General features: G+C 38.9%; 1 protein-coding gene across 2 annotated transcripts in view; it reads right to left on the reverse strand.

Annotated features, from left to right (window-relative positions):
- Nucleotides 1-511: 511 nt before the first annotated feature.
- LOC103063227 (serum albumin-like) overlaps nucleotides 512-15,327 on the reverse strand; it is a 44,822-nt gene continuing 30,006 nt past the window's right edge. For both annotated transcript variants that reach the window (XM_088143606.1, XM_088143607.1), the window contains exons 6-15: nucleotides 14,836-14,933; nucleotides 12,095-12,224; nucleotides 7,875-8,089; nucleotides 6,946-7,078; nucleotides 6,059-6,156; nucleotides 5,251-5,389; nucleotides 3,264-3,490; nucleotides 2,353-2,485; nucleotides 1,426-1,482; nucleotides 512-690 (exon numbers count right to left, since the gene is read on the reverse strand). In XM_088143606.1, the coding sequence (XP_087999732.1) occupies nucleotides 1,435-1,482; nucleotides 2,353-2,485; nucleotides 3,264-3,490; nucleotides 5,251-5,389; nucleotides 6,059-6,156; nucleotides 6,946-7,078; nucleotides 7,875-8,089; nucleotides 12,095-12,224; nucleotides 14,836-14,933 (1,221 nt within the window). In that variant the 3' untranslated portion in view covers nucleotides 512-690; nucleotides 1,426-1,434. The remainder of the gene's footprint in view (nucleotides 691-1,425; nucleotides 1,483-2,352; nucleotides 2,486-3,263; nucleotides 3,491-5,250; nucleotides 5,390-6,058; nucleotides 6,157-6,945; nucleotides 7,079-7,874; nucleotides 8,090-12,094; nucleotides 12,225-14,835; nucleotides 14,934-15,327) is intronic.

Consider the following 15,327-nt stretch of genomic DNA (forward strand, 5'->3'; position numbering starts at 1 on the left):
TGTTCCCTCAAAATGATTTCCACCCCACCGATAATTGCATTAGCCAAAGGCTATGGCAAAGCACTTCAGTAACTTTTTGCTCTATGCTGTATTTACGAGGGACGCATGTATCTCTGTTGCTGCCAACTGCTGTTGTTGAATAAGCTGCCCTTGCCTGATTTCATATATAAAACATAGACAAATAATGATGAGAGAGAAGTCTATTTGATGTCTCTGCCTCATGAAGAAGAATTTCTGAGATTCAGGAAGAAAATATGCAAGCTGTGAGGCTCTTTTAGGAGGAAGGAGATAGTAAGTGGCCAGAATGAGAATATCAAACAATGACCAGCAGCTATTACCTGATTCTGATATGTTGGTTATTGAATCTTCCCAATGGTCCAAGAATTTTATTTTCTCCTTTTCATGCTGTCTGTTACACACACTCACACACACACACACACACACGCACACAGGCACACAATCAGAGGCAGGCTGATGCCATCTTTTTATAGCATTAAATAATAAGCCAATCTTTCATTGTAAAGACTTTATTTGTTTTCGACAGTAACACTATTGTGAGAAGTAAATTTTAGGCAAGAAATCAAATTAGTTGTCCTTGGCATTAGAAAGTTGACACGTAACAAGAAAGCAGCAACCAAGGGTGCCTGGGGATATTTGGACTTTATCTCCAGCATTCTTCCATTGGGAAAGCTGAAAGAAAGTAGGAACAATCTGTTACTTCCAGCAGCAAAGAGTACACTTAGATAGGCTCAGCCACAAAAAGTATTAGGAAAATACTTTGCAGGTAAAGATCTAATGAACAATTCACACAGTTATGAATTGTGAACACCAAAGGAATAAAGGTTAGCCCTTTTCATTTTTTAAACCAGAGAAGTTAAACCTCGGTTATCAAAAATTGAGTGAGAAGAATTCAGGAGGAGGGAGAGAGGTTATGAATTTTGAGAGAGAGATTCTGGAAGAAAGGTGTCATTGCTACTTTTTATATGATCCCTCTTTTTTGTGGGGAGCGGGGAATAACAATGCCAATGGCAATAAGAGCAACACTGTATGAGAGTCTTTGTGTTCCAGAGCAGAAATTATCAACATGAATTGTGGCAGCTTGATAGCTGAATAATTCCCCATGCCTATTTCTCATGGTCTGCTATCAGTACACAGAGGCAGATGGAAATACCAATTTAGATTAAGGGACTTGAGGAATATAGAAAATAAAATAGTCCACCCTGGATTTTTCAAAAGAAAGGAGGAATTCTTTGAAGAGGCTGAGGATTCACTTTATACTAGGCTAAGGAATACCATGACTGGATTTATTTCATCCATTGGTATCTTCAGTGCAAGTGGGTTTCCTATCCCATTCCTTTTCAGGAAACACCAGCACAAAAATCACTGAAACATTGATGGACAAATGATATCTCCATATTAGCTCACCTGAGATAGTTATATGCCTTTAAGACCGTCCTGGATACTCTTAATCAGTGGCTTACCCTGAAATTGAAAATATATATTCTGAGACTTTGTGGACAAAGTAGATCACACACATCTCCAAGCTGCTGAATAATTCAACTGTGCTCTTCCTAGCAATCTTTATTCTGAACAATACAGTTGGCCTGTTGGTGCACCTGAACTCCTCCATTCTCAGTTTCATTCCAGTTGTAAACAAAAATATGGAAAATACTGGACACTGCAATTCTCTAATTCAAGAGACACAAATATATTGCAGTTCTGGTTCTTTAATATATAAGTGGCCATGACAGTAGAAAAGGCTTACTAATTACAAGTATGACTTGCAGTTATGTGTCCTAATGTTGGTGCTTTTAGCTCTACCTATCAATTCTGGTTTTCACTATAGTAATCTTATATTTTTTTACATTTTTTACTGCTGTAAGCCATCCTGATTCCTGGAAAAGCAGAGTCAGTCCATAAATTATATAATAACAATAACCATAACAATATTAATGTTGGCCTCATCCCCCTAACCCTAACCCCATCACCCTTAAATATACATGCCTCCCTTTCTCAAGACATGGATGCCTCTTGGTACTTGATGAAAAATGGATGGATGGATGGATGGATGGATGGATGGATGGATGAGAGATACAATTCTAAGAGAGCATATGCAGAATACCAGATCTAATATTGTGCTGCACAGTAGAAAGAGGAAGTTTAGGGTTGGAATCATTGTATCTATTCCCATCCCTTTCACATATGGCCATGCCAAGTGGGAACTGCAGGAGTAGAAGCTTACTACCCCAAGCTGATGCCTTCTTAATGAAGGCAAATCTAAATTGGGGGGGAAGAGCAAGGCAAAACTCTTTCCTGAACTGTCCCCACCCATACTCCTTTTGAAAGATATACCTTTGAGTCGAAGCATTCCCTTTTGTGTTCATCTGCACAGCACTCTGCCTGGAGGAGATGGAAACCGATGGTTGCATTTGCCAGCTGATTGTCTGAGATGTGAGGCAAAAATTCGATCAAGTCGATAAGCAAGCTGCAAGGCAAACAAGAGCTGTGAACACCTCTGTTGAAGGAAAGGGCCCCCACATCTTCACCCTCTTGGGGATCCCAGGAACTGAGGAAAATATATAAATTCAGGGATATACAGAATCCTTTCTTTTTTCCCCCCCAATATAAACTTTCTTAGTACAAACTCCCCATTGTGAAACTTGAAATTTTAGCAAAAGAAAACGTGGAAAAAGGATGAAAGCAAATGCTGGAAGTCATATTTCTATTACTCTGCAATCTCCTTGGCTATTCACAACTGTATTTTTTTCTTAAGACTCATTAGAACTGAATGGTTCTAACATTAAAAATTGGACACTCGTCTATTTTGTGTGAATATTTCAAAATTATTGTTCTCATGAAAAAAAAAAAGTACCTTTCATTAAATTGGGTGGAAATGGTTGGGGAAAAATTACCAAAGTCATTTTTAGAAGTGTTGGGTAGTTTGTAGATCTAAGTTGCTCATCTGATTTTATCCTTCAACAGAAAATGACAGAATGGAAGAAGAAAAGATAGGAGAAGGAGGTACCTGGGGAAATAAAGAAGGGAAGGACAAGCCAGAGGCTTGAGAAGAGAGCTTGATTCATGAATGTCCCAAGAAAGGAGGTTGATATGGGAGGTGACTAAACAAAAGTTTGTACAAATACAGGAGGAGATGCTCACGAGGTGTGGAAGTACAGTAGACCGAAGCAGACATGCATGTGATGTCAAAGGTTTGATGTGACATCTATCCCAAAATATTTGGGTAACGGACTTTGTTTACTTACCCTTGCTTACTTTCCTGCACAATGTGTTCATCAGTTGAGCACAAAACCTCAGGGTCGTCCATTACGTGAGGTTTGAATGTAGCAGGAGGGACATAGTTTGGATCTGGTTCTAAGTTACTGAAACATTCCCAATATACGGTGAAGGGGTAATGGCAGCATGGGCAAACCTGGTTGTTTATGTGATGCTCTTTATGATACTGGCATATAGATCCAATCACTTCGTTTGTCTGAGAGTGAAGAGAGAGAGAGAGAGAGAGAGAGAGACAGAGACAGAGACAGAGACAGAGACAGAGACAGAGACAGAGACAGAGACAGAGACAGAGACAGAGACAGAGACAGAGAGAGAGAGAGGTTCTTAAGTTACATGATGTGAGCACTATATGTATTAGATATACGCTATACACATAACATGTCAAGTGTTAGCCTTTATCTGATGCTGAAAGATTGTATGAAAGGGAAGTCAAAAGCAGTTCTGACTAAATTAATAACTTTTTCTCTGAATATTAAAAATCACACACCTTCCTCCCCAGGACTCAAAGTTCTTTGAGATGTAACGTAGACTACTGCTGATAACATCAGTCTGTTTCCAATTATCTGTCTGTCTCTCTATCTGCTTATCTATCCCCTCCCTCCCTCCACCCATCCCTGGTAGTAAAAAGAAACAAAATCAGATCTACTGTGTTGGTTTAGGAAATTGCCCAGCAGAAATATTAAAATTTAGTAGCAGGAGATTTTAAGGTAAAAATAAGTGAACATGATTATACTTTCTATACCCCTCAGTATTGGCCCATGGGTAACACTGATGAAGTAAAGTCTATTAGTAACAGGAAATCTAAAGATGCATTCTTCAATCAAGGTTGATAAATAGGGGATATATACTTGTATCTCAATGAAGGGTAGTAGTGTGGTGGACTACCTGATGGCATATGGTTGTTTATAGAACTATGTTAAACATTTTCAGGGTGTATTTCAACTTTTTCATGATCATCAGGCCCTTACTACAAACTGGCCATAATTTGAGGCTTAAATTCATAAAGCATAATTCCTAAGCCAGTGGTATGTTCAGGAAGGTGGTGGCTTAGATGGATCATTATACTTAAAAGTTGTTCAGCACAACATGGTAACAAATTCCTGATTTCTTTAAATTTTGTAAAGTTATAGTTTTGATTAAAAAATGAAATATTAGCAAGGAAAGATCAGAATTATGACATTCAAAAAATATTCAAATATTGTTCCACTGAGAATACACAGCTTCAAATAAGGATATAAATATATTTTGGGAATGGATTTCTGAGTTCCACGAAAATGGACTGTACAGTGTCTCGGACATCAACAGTGAATTACTCCAAAAACTAATTTAAAGAGGTACATCTGAAAAAGACACTTCAGAAGCAAGTGTGCAATGGGGTGTTATTTTATAAGAGAGATAACATCAAGGAAATATGCATTGAAAATGAAAAGATTTAAGACTTGTGCACTTGACAAATAAGATTTCCAGGGATTAACATTAACATCGATGTGCAGAAAGGGAAAGTGTAGAGAAAATGTATAAATGAGGGAAAAAGGTACAGATATGTTTTGATTACATACAGACTAGATTACTGTCATCCATGGCATCTAAGAAGATGTGTAACTAATATCGTAGTTGTTTATATTTGATTTAAATACATTTTCTACTCTCAGTTCATGATGGTTCCCATGACACTTTGAAGCCTACCCTATTTGGCATTAGAGCTCTTAATGGAACTCTTCTTGCTTGCTGAGATGTTCATGGAAGACTCTGCTTTGTGGCCTACTTCATGTGCAGTAAGGGGCTGAGGATATTGGTCCAGGGGTAGCTTTGGAAGCCCATATAGCCCTTCCCTCCACTGAGACCATCTATAGTCTTTTTATTGTGAGTGATTTCTACAAAAAATATAATGTCTGGCTACAGGAAGAAATGGAGGAGAAGCAAAGGAGCAGAATATATGGTGGAAGCAATACTCACGTGCTCTAAAGCACAGGACAATTGGTGATGATTATCCAAATTGCAGCATTCCTCAGCAGCGTGTGTGAATTCTTTTGTGAACTCAATCAGTTTTGAAGATGGCAGCTGGGGCATAGTCTTGGTATACTTGACCAAGAGTCTGCAAACAAGGCCAAAGGGTATACATTAGAAAAGTGGGATGCTCTTGATTATGGCAGTTTTGTAAAAGCACTAAAGGACACTCGGGAAAAAGTATTGCTTTCCTAAAGCTGAGGACTGAATTACAGGGTTTTAGTAAAATCCAAACATTTGTTCCCTTTGTACAAAATTGAACGTCCCTGGCTACACAAACACACCTCCACCATTGCCTTCGGTTTGTGACTTAAGAGATGGACCTGAGGAAGTATTCTCTTTAACTTGTTCAAAAAATGTGGGGACAGACATTGTGATATTTTATTCCTTTGGTGCATCTCAGCATCTTTTTAAACCTATGAAATTTTAATGTAAGTATTTTGTTTTAATATTTTAACACTACAAAAATCGATTCAAACTTATAACTAAATTCTCCACTCTATTCACAGGCAGCAAAGCTTTAGAAATGACTTTCCTGAATACTCTTCAGAAAGACTGAAAATCTGCAGAAGTTCAGGAGAACCTGAAGAAATCTTAAGCATTTGGTGGAATATTATTTTCTGAGGAATTGCAGCCTTTCCACTCTGGGTCTCCACTGCCCCCTCCCCCTGCAAGTAGACTGCATGCATCCATAAATGGCTTCGCTTATTGAACAGTTCCCCCTACTTCCAAATTTATCATTCAAATAACAACATACTCGTTTTGGAAGAAGTAACCTCCTATTTTTTTATACTGTTCACAATTTTTCTTCACAACCTCCTCAATCTTAGGAATGAACGATTCAAGTATGTCTTCCTGAAAGAAAATGATTTTTGTGAAATGTCTGCAGTAACAGTGAGCACACTAGGGAGAAAAAATAGAAACAATGTTGGGAGAAACTCTGAGAAATATATGCAATTCTTACCCTGGGGGAGACAAGTGATTTTCAAGTTAAATGAAATTTGGATGTGTAAATTTGGATTCTCCCAATTTTAGAGGCAAATGACTGGCATATAAAGATGACCTGGTCTTTTTAGTGAGGACGAAGTGATTTTTAGGTTATTACAATAACTAAAACCTGAAGTTTTGCCTGGAAATGAAAGCAGTGCAGATGGTACACACAAGACCTGAATAATATTATCAGAAATGCAAATACCAGAAATGTGTCTGGCTACTACACTTTGCACCAGTTATCACTTCCAAACACTCTTCAAGGGCAGCTCCACTCCATCCCCCCTGACTTTGGGAGCCCAAATCCTCCATCTTTCCAAGCAAAATAAAACACCACAAGACAAGACAAGACAAGACAAGACAAGACAAGACAAGACAAGACAAGACAAGACAAGACAAGACAAGACAAGACAAGACAAGACAAGACAAGACAAGACAAGACAAGACAAACTAACAAAGAGTGGTGGGAAAGAGCAACAGACACCGAGCCTGAGGGTGACATTTTCCATTCTAGGCATGGCATTTAATAATGCATCTTGTTGAATCTAAAATTTCTCTTCTATTTTCTGAATAATTATTAATAGTACCACAATGGGAGTGTGGGTGGGCAGGGAATGAACAGACAATGCCCTGCAGAGAGACAAAGGAACTTACCCTTGTATGGAAACACTGTCCATGAACATTCCGTTTGCAGCAATAAGCCAACAAGAATTTATATCTTAGGAAAATTTCCACATCAAGCAGTTTAGAAAGCTCAGGGTGGCTTTTTGTTAAGTTAAAGAGAAAGCTACAAGAAGTGAAAAATGGGGTCAGCAAACATTAATAGCAACAGAAAGGAGACAATGTATTTCATGTCCTTGAAATGTTTTGTTTCAGTAATCTTTAAAAAATCTTGTAAACTTATGGTTATAAGATTCTAGACTTTGCAGAAGTCCTTCTGGGTCAGCCATTTGAAGTGCTTTGGATGACTTAAATGTCAATCTTTTCCAACATCAATTCTGAATCCATCCATGTTGCTCCTCTACCCAGGTTTAGTTTGCCAGATCTTTTTGCTATTTAACTACTATTTTGCTTCTTTTTTTTTTTCTGTCCCTATTCCTCTCCTGCATTAGAGAGATTCTTTAGCTGTTTAGTTCCAGAAGTTTATCTCTAGATTAGCCTACTTATGCTTCCTCCATCTTGAACCCCAATCACATCTGCCTGAACATTTTTGCTACCTGAAGCAAAGGATAATGACATCTTCTCCCTTGTATCTCCAAAACCCAATTGGACTAGCAGCTGAATCTTGTTTCAGTGCTGGCAATGCAATGGAATCCTCCAAGAAGGTAATTGAGGAGGTGAGGGAAAGTTTATGAGATGCACAATATTTTATTTTCCTTGGGAAGGAGCTGCTTCAGGTTCAGAAGTGACACTTAGGGGGAACTTCTAAGGCTGTCCTCTGAATACCCATTATCTCACTCTATCTGACGAGAGGGTAAGACCATTTCATTCTGCACAACAGAGAATGTTACCTGCATTATTTTGCACCATCTAGCTCCACCAGTTAATGGGAGGGAGGAGAGTGTGGAATCTGTTTTGCATACCTTTCCATGTGTTCATCTTTATGTTCCCTATAAGATTGACATACTTCTGTCTGATTTATGATTTGCTTTGGTGGGTGGTCTGGAGAAGCAGGCTTTTCATCATTTTCTAAACCTTGAAGGCATGTTGGTCTTTCCACCAGAGCCAACCCACAGCAATGATCAAGCTTAGAAGATATAGTATCTTTGTGTTTACAAACATATTCGGTCAGTTCTATCTGTAAGAAGAGAGAGAGATTGGTCCTTTAAAGACAGGATGTAATTGGAGGAAGTGTGGAGTATCACAAAACCCTTTCTAGGCTTCTTTCCAAAGAAAACGAATAATGGTGAACAAGCACCTTCAAAAGTTTTTGCTTTGATAATATGTAATAAGTCTATGTAATCAGACAACAACATCAGATATCCTGTATTTCAGATATTCAGAGCATGCCATAAAAACAGAAGCCTTTTTTTTTTTTGGTTTACATATGTGCACAATGTTTGGGTTTTTTTATTTATTTATTTTCCTTTGCAAGTGCTTAATCCAAAAAATCAACACCCTTTCTCTTTCTTCCTTGTAGGAGACTGAAACAGAGAGGTATTGTGCAGATGTTGCTAGAAAGAACAATTAGGTCGACAGTGGTAGAGGGTTGGGAGAAGTCAGTGGTAATATAGTTTACATTTGTTTGTTTGTTTGCTAAGTTTACATAGCTGTCCATCTCACATATGTGACTCTGATTGGCAGTCAAAGTTCAAAGAAAAACGATCCAACGAAATCATCAAAAACATAACAAGAAAAATCATTTAAAACAAAAACAAAACCATAATCTTCAGGACAGCACACTAGTAATATAGCCACTTTACAGGCTCCATATCCACGTTCATGGATCCCCAGGTAAAGCCTCAGGCTCTTCCAGAAGGCCAGCAAGAGTAGGCCAGTCTGACCTCAGGGGGGATGCTATTCCAAAGGGAGGTGCTATAGCAAAAAAGGTTCTCCTCCTGGGTCCTGTCAGATGACATTCCTTCATGGAGAGGACCCAGAGAGTACAGCCTTGTCGTACTCCTTTCCCTATTTTGAACCAATCGGTTGTTCCGTGATCGGTTCTAACTGTTGCTTCTTGGCCTGCATAGAGATTTCTCAGGAGACAGGTAAGATGGTCTGGGACCCCCATCTCTTTAAAAATTTGCCACAGTTTGTTGTGATCCACACAATCAAAGGCTTTTGCATAGTCAATGAAGCAGAAGTAGATGTTTTTCTGGAACTCTCGTGGTTTCTCCATGATCCAGCAAATGTTGGCGATTTGATCTCTAGTTCCTCTGCCTCTTCGAAACCCAGCTTGTATATCCGGTAGTTCTCAGGCACGTACTGCTGAAGCCTAGATTGTAGGATTTTGATCATAACCTTGCTAGCATGTGAAATGAGTGCAATTGTGCGATAGTTTGAGCATTCTTTGGCATTGCCCTTCTTTGGAAATGGAATGTAAACTGACCTTTTCCAATCCCGTGGCCACTGTTGCGTTTTCCAAACTTGCTGGCATATTCAGTGCAGCACTTTAAGAGCATCATCTTTTAGTATTTTAAATAACTCAGCTGGAATACTGTCATCTCCACTAGCTTTGTTGTTAGCAATGCTTCCTAAGGCCCACTTGACTTCACCCTCTAGGATGTCTGGCTCAAGGTCAGTGACCACACCAGCATGGACATCAGGGACATTAAGATCTTTCTTGTATAGTTCTTCTGTGTATTCTTGCCACCTCTTCTTAATCTCTTCTGCTTCTGTTAGGTCCCTGCCTTTTTTGTCCTTTATCATGCCCATCTTTGCACTAAATGTTCCTTTGATATCTCCAATTTTCTTGAAGAGATCTCTAGTCTTCCCCATTCTATTGTTTTCCTCAATTTCTTTGCATTGTTCATTTAAGAAGGCCTTCTTATCTCTCCTTGCTATTCTCTGGAAATCTGCATTCAGTTGCTTATATCTTTCCCTTTCACCCTTGCTTTTCACATTCCTTCTTTCCACAGCTATTTGTAAACCTCATCAGACAGCCATTTTGCTTTCTTGCATTTCTTTTTCCTTGGGATGGTTTTAGTTGCTGCCTCCTGTACAATGTTACAGACCTCCATCCACAGTTCTTCAGGCACTCTGTCTACCAAATCTAATCCTCTAAATCTATTCATCACCTTCACTGTGTACTCACAAGGAATATGATCTAAGTCATACCTGAGTGGTCTAGTGGTTTTCCCTACATTCTTCAATTTAAGCCTAAATTTTGCAGTAAGAAGCTCATGATCTGAGCCACAGTCAGCTCCTGGTCTTGTTTTTGCTGTCTGTATAGAGCTTCTCCATCTTTGGCTGCAAAGTATGTAATCAATCTGTTTTCGGTATTGACCATCTGGTGATGTCCATGTGTACAGTCATCTCTTGTGTTGTTGGAAAAGAGTGTTTGTTATGACTAGCTTGTTCTCTTGACAGAACTCTATTAGCCTTTGCCCTGCTTCATTTTGTACTCCAAAGCCAAACTTGCCTGTTATTCCGATTACTCCTTGACTTCCTACTTTAGCATTCCAATCCCCTATGATGAAAAGGACATCTTTTTTTGGTGCTAGTTCTAGAAGGTGTTGTAGGTCTTCATAGAACCGGTCAACTTCAGCTTCTTTGGCATCAGTGGTTGGGGCATAGACTTGGATTACTGTGATGTTGAATGTTTTGCCTTGGATATGCACTGAGATCATTCTGTTGTTTTTGAGGTTGTACCCATTACTGCCTTTCCCATTCTCTTATTGACTATGAGTGCAACTCCATTTCTTCTAAGGGTTTCTTGGCCACAGTAGTAGATATAATAGTCACCTGAATTAAATTCACCAATTCCCATCCATTTCAATTTGCTGATTCCCAAGATGTTGATGTTCAATCTTGTCATCTCATGTTTGACCACATCCAGCTTGCCTTGGTTCATATCTCTTACATTCCAGGTACATATACAATATTGTTCTTTACAGCATTGGACCTTCTTTTCACTTCCAGATACATCCACAGCTGAACGTCCTTTCGGCTTTGGCCCAGCCACTTCACTCTTTCTGGAGCTACTTGGAATTGCCCTCTGCTCTTCCCCAGTAGCATATTGGACACCTTCTAACCTGAGGGGCTCATCTTCCGGCGTCATATCTTTTAGCCATTTAACATTGTCCATGGGGTTTTCTTGGCAAGGATACAAGGGTTGCCATTTCCTTCTCCAGGGGACCACAATTTGGCAGAACTCTCTGTCATAACCTGTCTGTCTTGGGTGGCCCTGCACGGGATAGCTCATGGCTTCACTGAGTTATGCAAGCCCATTTGCCACGACAAGGCAGTGATCCATGAAGAGGGGGAATGGATAGAACTGGTTTAGAATCTGAAGGCCTTGCTAGCCACAACTACCACCTGTTCATTGAGCCAGAGCCCTGAGTCCAGAAGTCTTGAGTCAACTCAGTTTTGCCAGGATTGAGCAGAAGCCTGTGATTCCCCACCCAAACCCCAACAGGACATCAACAGCATTGCTTACTTCACCAGGGGCAGAGATATACAGCTATATAATATGCTGATGACTGCTCACACCATGATTACATATGACCTCACCCAGTGGCTTCTAGTTAACATAGTGTTTCTAGATCTGAATATAATAATAAAGATAATGATAATAGTAATCTCTTCTCCCACCCCAAAAAACAGATAATTTGGCCCCAAGCATTTATTAAGGTGTAGGATTAAAACTGGAGAGACACATGTTCAAGTCCATCTTCAGGTTATTGGCTGAGTTTCATCCGGTCACTCTCAACGAGAGGGTTGTTTTTGTGGGAAAAATGTGACAAAGCAATGCTATGTATACAACTTTGAGCCTCTGGAGGAAAGGCAGGATATAAATGTAAATAAACTCTGCCCATTTTAGGTCATCACCCCACTCAACGAAGCTGCTGCCCTCTTCAGTAGTATAAAGTGGTATCACAACTACCTCCTCCTCCTTCTGTTCCTGCTCCTCCTATTGCCGTAAATTTTATACTACTGCTACCATAAAATTTAACTGAGTGAATGCCTTATCCTTTCAAAAGCATTGTTGAATGCTTTGAAAGAACAGTAAAACACCACCACTACCACCACCACCAACTTAAATCAGTCAAACAGGCAAAGACAAAGGAGCCCTCTTTTGGGAGCTTTCATATCTATATATTTCATGGTTTGAAGTAGCAGATACGAAATAAATAAAGCTTACTCTGTCGAGTAAAGACTCCAGGGTATCCCCCTTACAGGTTTCTTCATGGATGTGTACAATATCTTTAGCAATATGGGCTACAGTTGCCTGGTCAGCATGGGAGAACTTATCGATCGTCTCAACAAATTTCCTGGAAAGAAAATAAAATAAAAGCATTAGAGTTATTTCAAAGTTATTTCCAGAAGAACATGCAATATCATATAATTAAGAAAGGACAGCATAGCTATGATCAATATCAGTATTCCATGTATTCAATCATATCTCTTTCATATCATTTCTGCATCACTTTGTACCAGCCAACATTCTCCTCCATTTTTAAATCCTATCATCCCTATAATTACACAAGGTTGCGGTTTTAATTTATTTCACAATCACATTTGGGGCTTTACATTTCTTTTCTTGCAGTGTGACACACGGACAGATACAACTATTTTTCTTTCAATAGCAATAGGTGCTCCCTGTGCATCAGTTCAGCCTTCAGTGAAGGTGTCTTGAGGGAACTCTGCCCATGGCAACCGTTGCAAATGAGGAAAAAGGAGTAAGCAAGGAGATCTGGAAAGACGTGCATGAATTGTAAGAGAATCTTGTAACTGTAACTAAGCAGAATCCTCCCCGGTACTAAAAGGAAAGTAAGGTAAAAGACACCACTAAAGAAAATTTGAAATACATTCTCAACCATCATGAGCATGTTTTTTTAAAGAACAAAAACAGAGGATTACAGAGCAGATGTTCACAGGTATAAGTATTTAACAGGAATAGACAATCTTGCTTGGAATTTACCCCAAGGGCATTTCACATATTCAAAAATTAGCCTCTTTCAAGCTGACTAATCTTCTCAGTAAGTAGCAAAAAACAGAATGAAATGAGAGATAGGGGCTGCCACTGGTATGTCACAGCGAGTGCAAGCATCTATCTCACCCTTCCTGATGTCAAGAAAGCTATGTAGGGTTCAACTTGCTTAGCATGTGTGCGGGAGATCACCAAGAAATATAAGGGTTGTAAAGTAGAATGGGAAGTAAAAGGAAAACTAAATCTTCAGAAAAAACCAATAGCTGACTACAATACAAAAGAAGGGGATATCCCTGTACTCATCACCAAGAGTTAGCTTGAGTCAGGGGAGACCAATTTTGCTTATGAAAGGTATATCTTTATCATGATGCAATATTTTCAAGAAATTGGTAAAACTGCTTCAAAATCTTTGGTCGTTCATCCTGCTGTTTGTATACTGATCAGATTGGTCTACAGGTAGTCCTTGTTTAGCAACCACAATTGGGACTGGCAACTTGGTTGTTAACAAAGCTCTTCCTGAATGAAACCAGAACTGTGCTTATGCTCTTAATTCAGCTTTCCTTTGCTTTACAGACCTGTGAAGGCCGTAAATGTGAGGAATGGTATTAAAATTCCTTTTTCATCACCATCGTAACTGCAAATGGTTGCTGCAATTATAACCTGGTTCAATTAATTAAATATTTTCTATGTTAACTGGCAGTTGTTCTACTACAAATAACTGGAAAATTGAACAGTATCTGTACTGAGATCAATAGTATTCAAAAGCTCATTGGCTGAAAATTTGACAGAATAGTAATAATAATAATAATAATAATAATAATAATAATAATAATAATAACAAACCTTTGAAAGACCTACAGTAAAGTTGGTTGCATCCAGATCTGCCCACCACTATATAGCTATATTAACAACCTTTTCCCTAAATGATCACTTCCTGCTATCCATATTTTTCTAGGGGTAAAACTATTGCATATGGATTTCATTAAGATGATAGATATGGATTTATGTGTAAATACTCCCAGTGATGGTCCATCTTCCTTCCTTCCTTCCTTCCTTCCTTCCTTCCTTCCTTCCTTCCTTCCTTCCTTCCTTCCTTCCTTCCTTCCTTCCTTCCTTCCTTCCTCGTTATTTTAAATTCCTTATTTCGGGTCTTTTGTTCATTTCATTCAAAAAATATATAGATGTAATGGTATGTGGGAATGACCATGGGAGACAGGAGGGAGAGTTGCAGCCTAGAGAACTGTCATGCAAAAGGTATCTCAGGCCACTGAAGCAAAAGGGGCATGGGAAAGGTTTAGAAGGGATCCTCCCTAGTTTTCTGGAAATTAAAAGTAAGGGAGGGGAGAAACACTTTCACATTTGCAAGATTCTGTTGCAGTAACCTTACAATTAAGGTAGCATTAGTACTGAAGGTTTGTGCTTCTGGTCTGGGCTCCCTCAAAGGGCTGACAATAGCAAACTATTAATTTACTAAACCCATACAGGTCTTTCCCAAATGGTCAAAACACAAAATTGTTGCCTCCAAACTATGTCATAATTCACACTGCTTTGATATGTTTTGAGTCTCTGGAGAAATAAAAACCAGAGGAATTATAAAAAGCCTCCTTATGACCTGCATTATTAGATGGTGATCCTTGAAACTGTTTCTTCATTTTGATTCATTTGTTAGTATCCTGTTTTCCCTTTTGGGATTTTTCACAGACAAGGGATGAATTGATATAGCTATTATTAGACATATTATCTGCTCATTTTCAGCATTCAGTAGGACAGTCTCTTCTGAATATCCCTGATCAATCTGTTTTGGGTGCTTGGTAGAAAACACATTTTGCCTCATGAAAACTATGAACATGTCCTCGAGAGAGCCTCCAAATTCCAGATACAGTGTTTATCCATATTTGATGGACATTCCTAGAAGTTAATTCACCACCCCATCCCAAATCAACCAGACATACAATGCATATAAAGGGTCCTTTCCATAGTGGTTCAGAATGAAACAAATGTCCTTCTGCTTCTGAATTTTTTCCTTAAATTTCCTTGTGACTTCTGTTGCCTGTTACAAAACCAAAAGAGAAAAGATGAAGAAAACATTGTCCAATACGATAGATAGATAGATAGATAGATAGATAGATAGATAGATAGATAGATAGATTCTTAGCCAGATGTCCGAAAAGTGAAAGTGCTGTCTGCAGGAAACATGGGGGCAGTCACAGGAAATCAGCACAGTTCAAGCAACAACAACAACAGCAAGAACAATATCAAGACCTACAAATAGAAGTAGGATGACTATTGCAAAAGAAAGCAAAAATAGTACCAATAGTTATTGGCACCTTTGGTGCAATCCCAAAACATCTTGAGCACCCCTTGAACACCATTACAATCGCCCTCAGTCAATTTCAAAAGGCAGCTTTACTTGGAACAGCTGATATCCTGCAATGATACCTTGA

Source organism: Python bivittatus, unplaced genomic scaffold (genome assembly GCF_059951505.1).
Source record: "Python bivittatus isolate LINGU-HERP-01145 unplaced genomic scaffold, Pbiv_v1 ctg000410_np1212, whole genome shotgun sequence".
NCBI classification, from domain to species: domain Eukaryota; kingdom Metazoa; phylum Chordata; class Lepidosauria; order Squamata; family Pythonidae; genus Python; species Python bivittatus.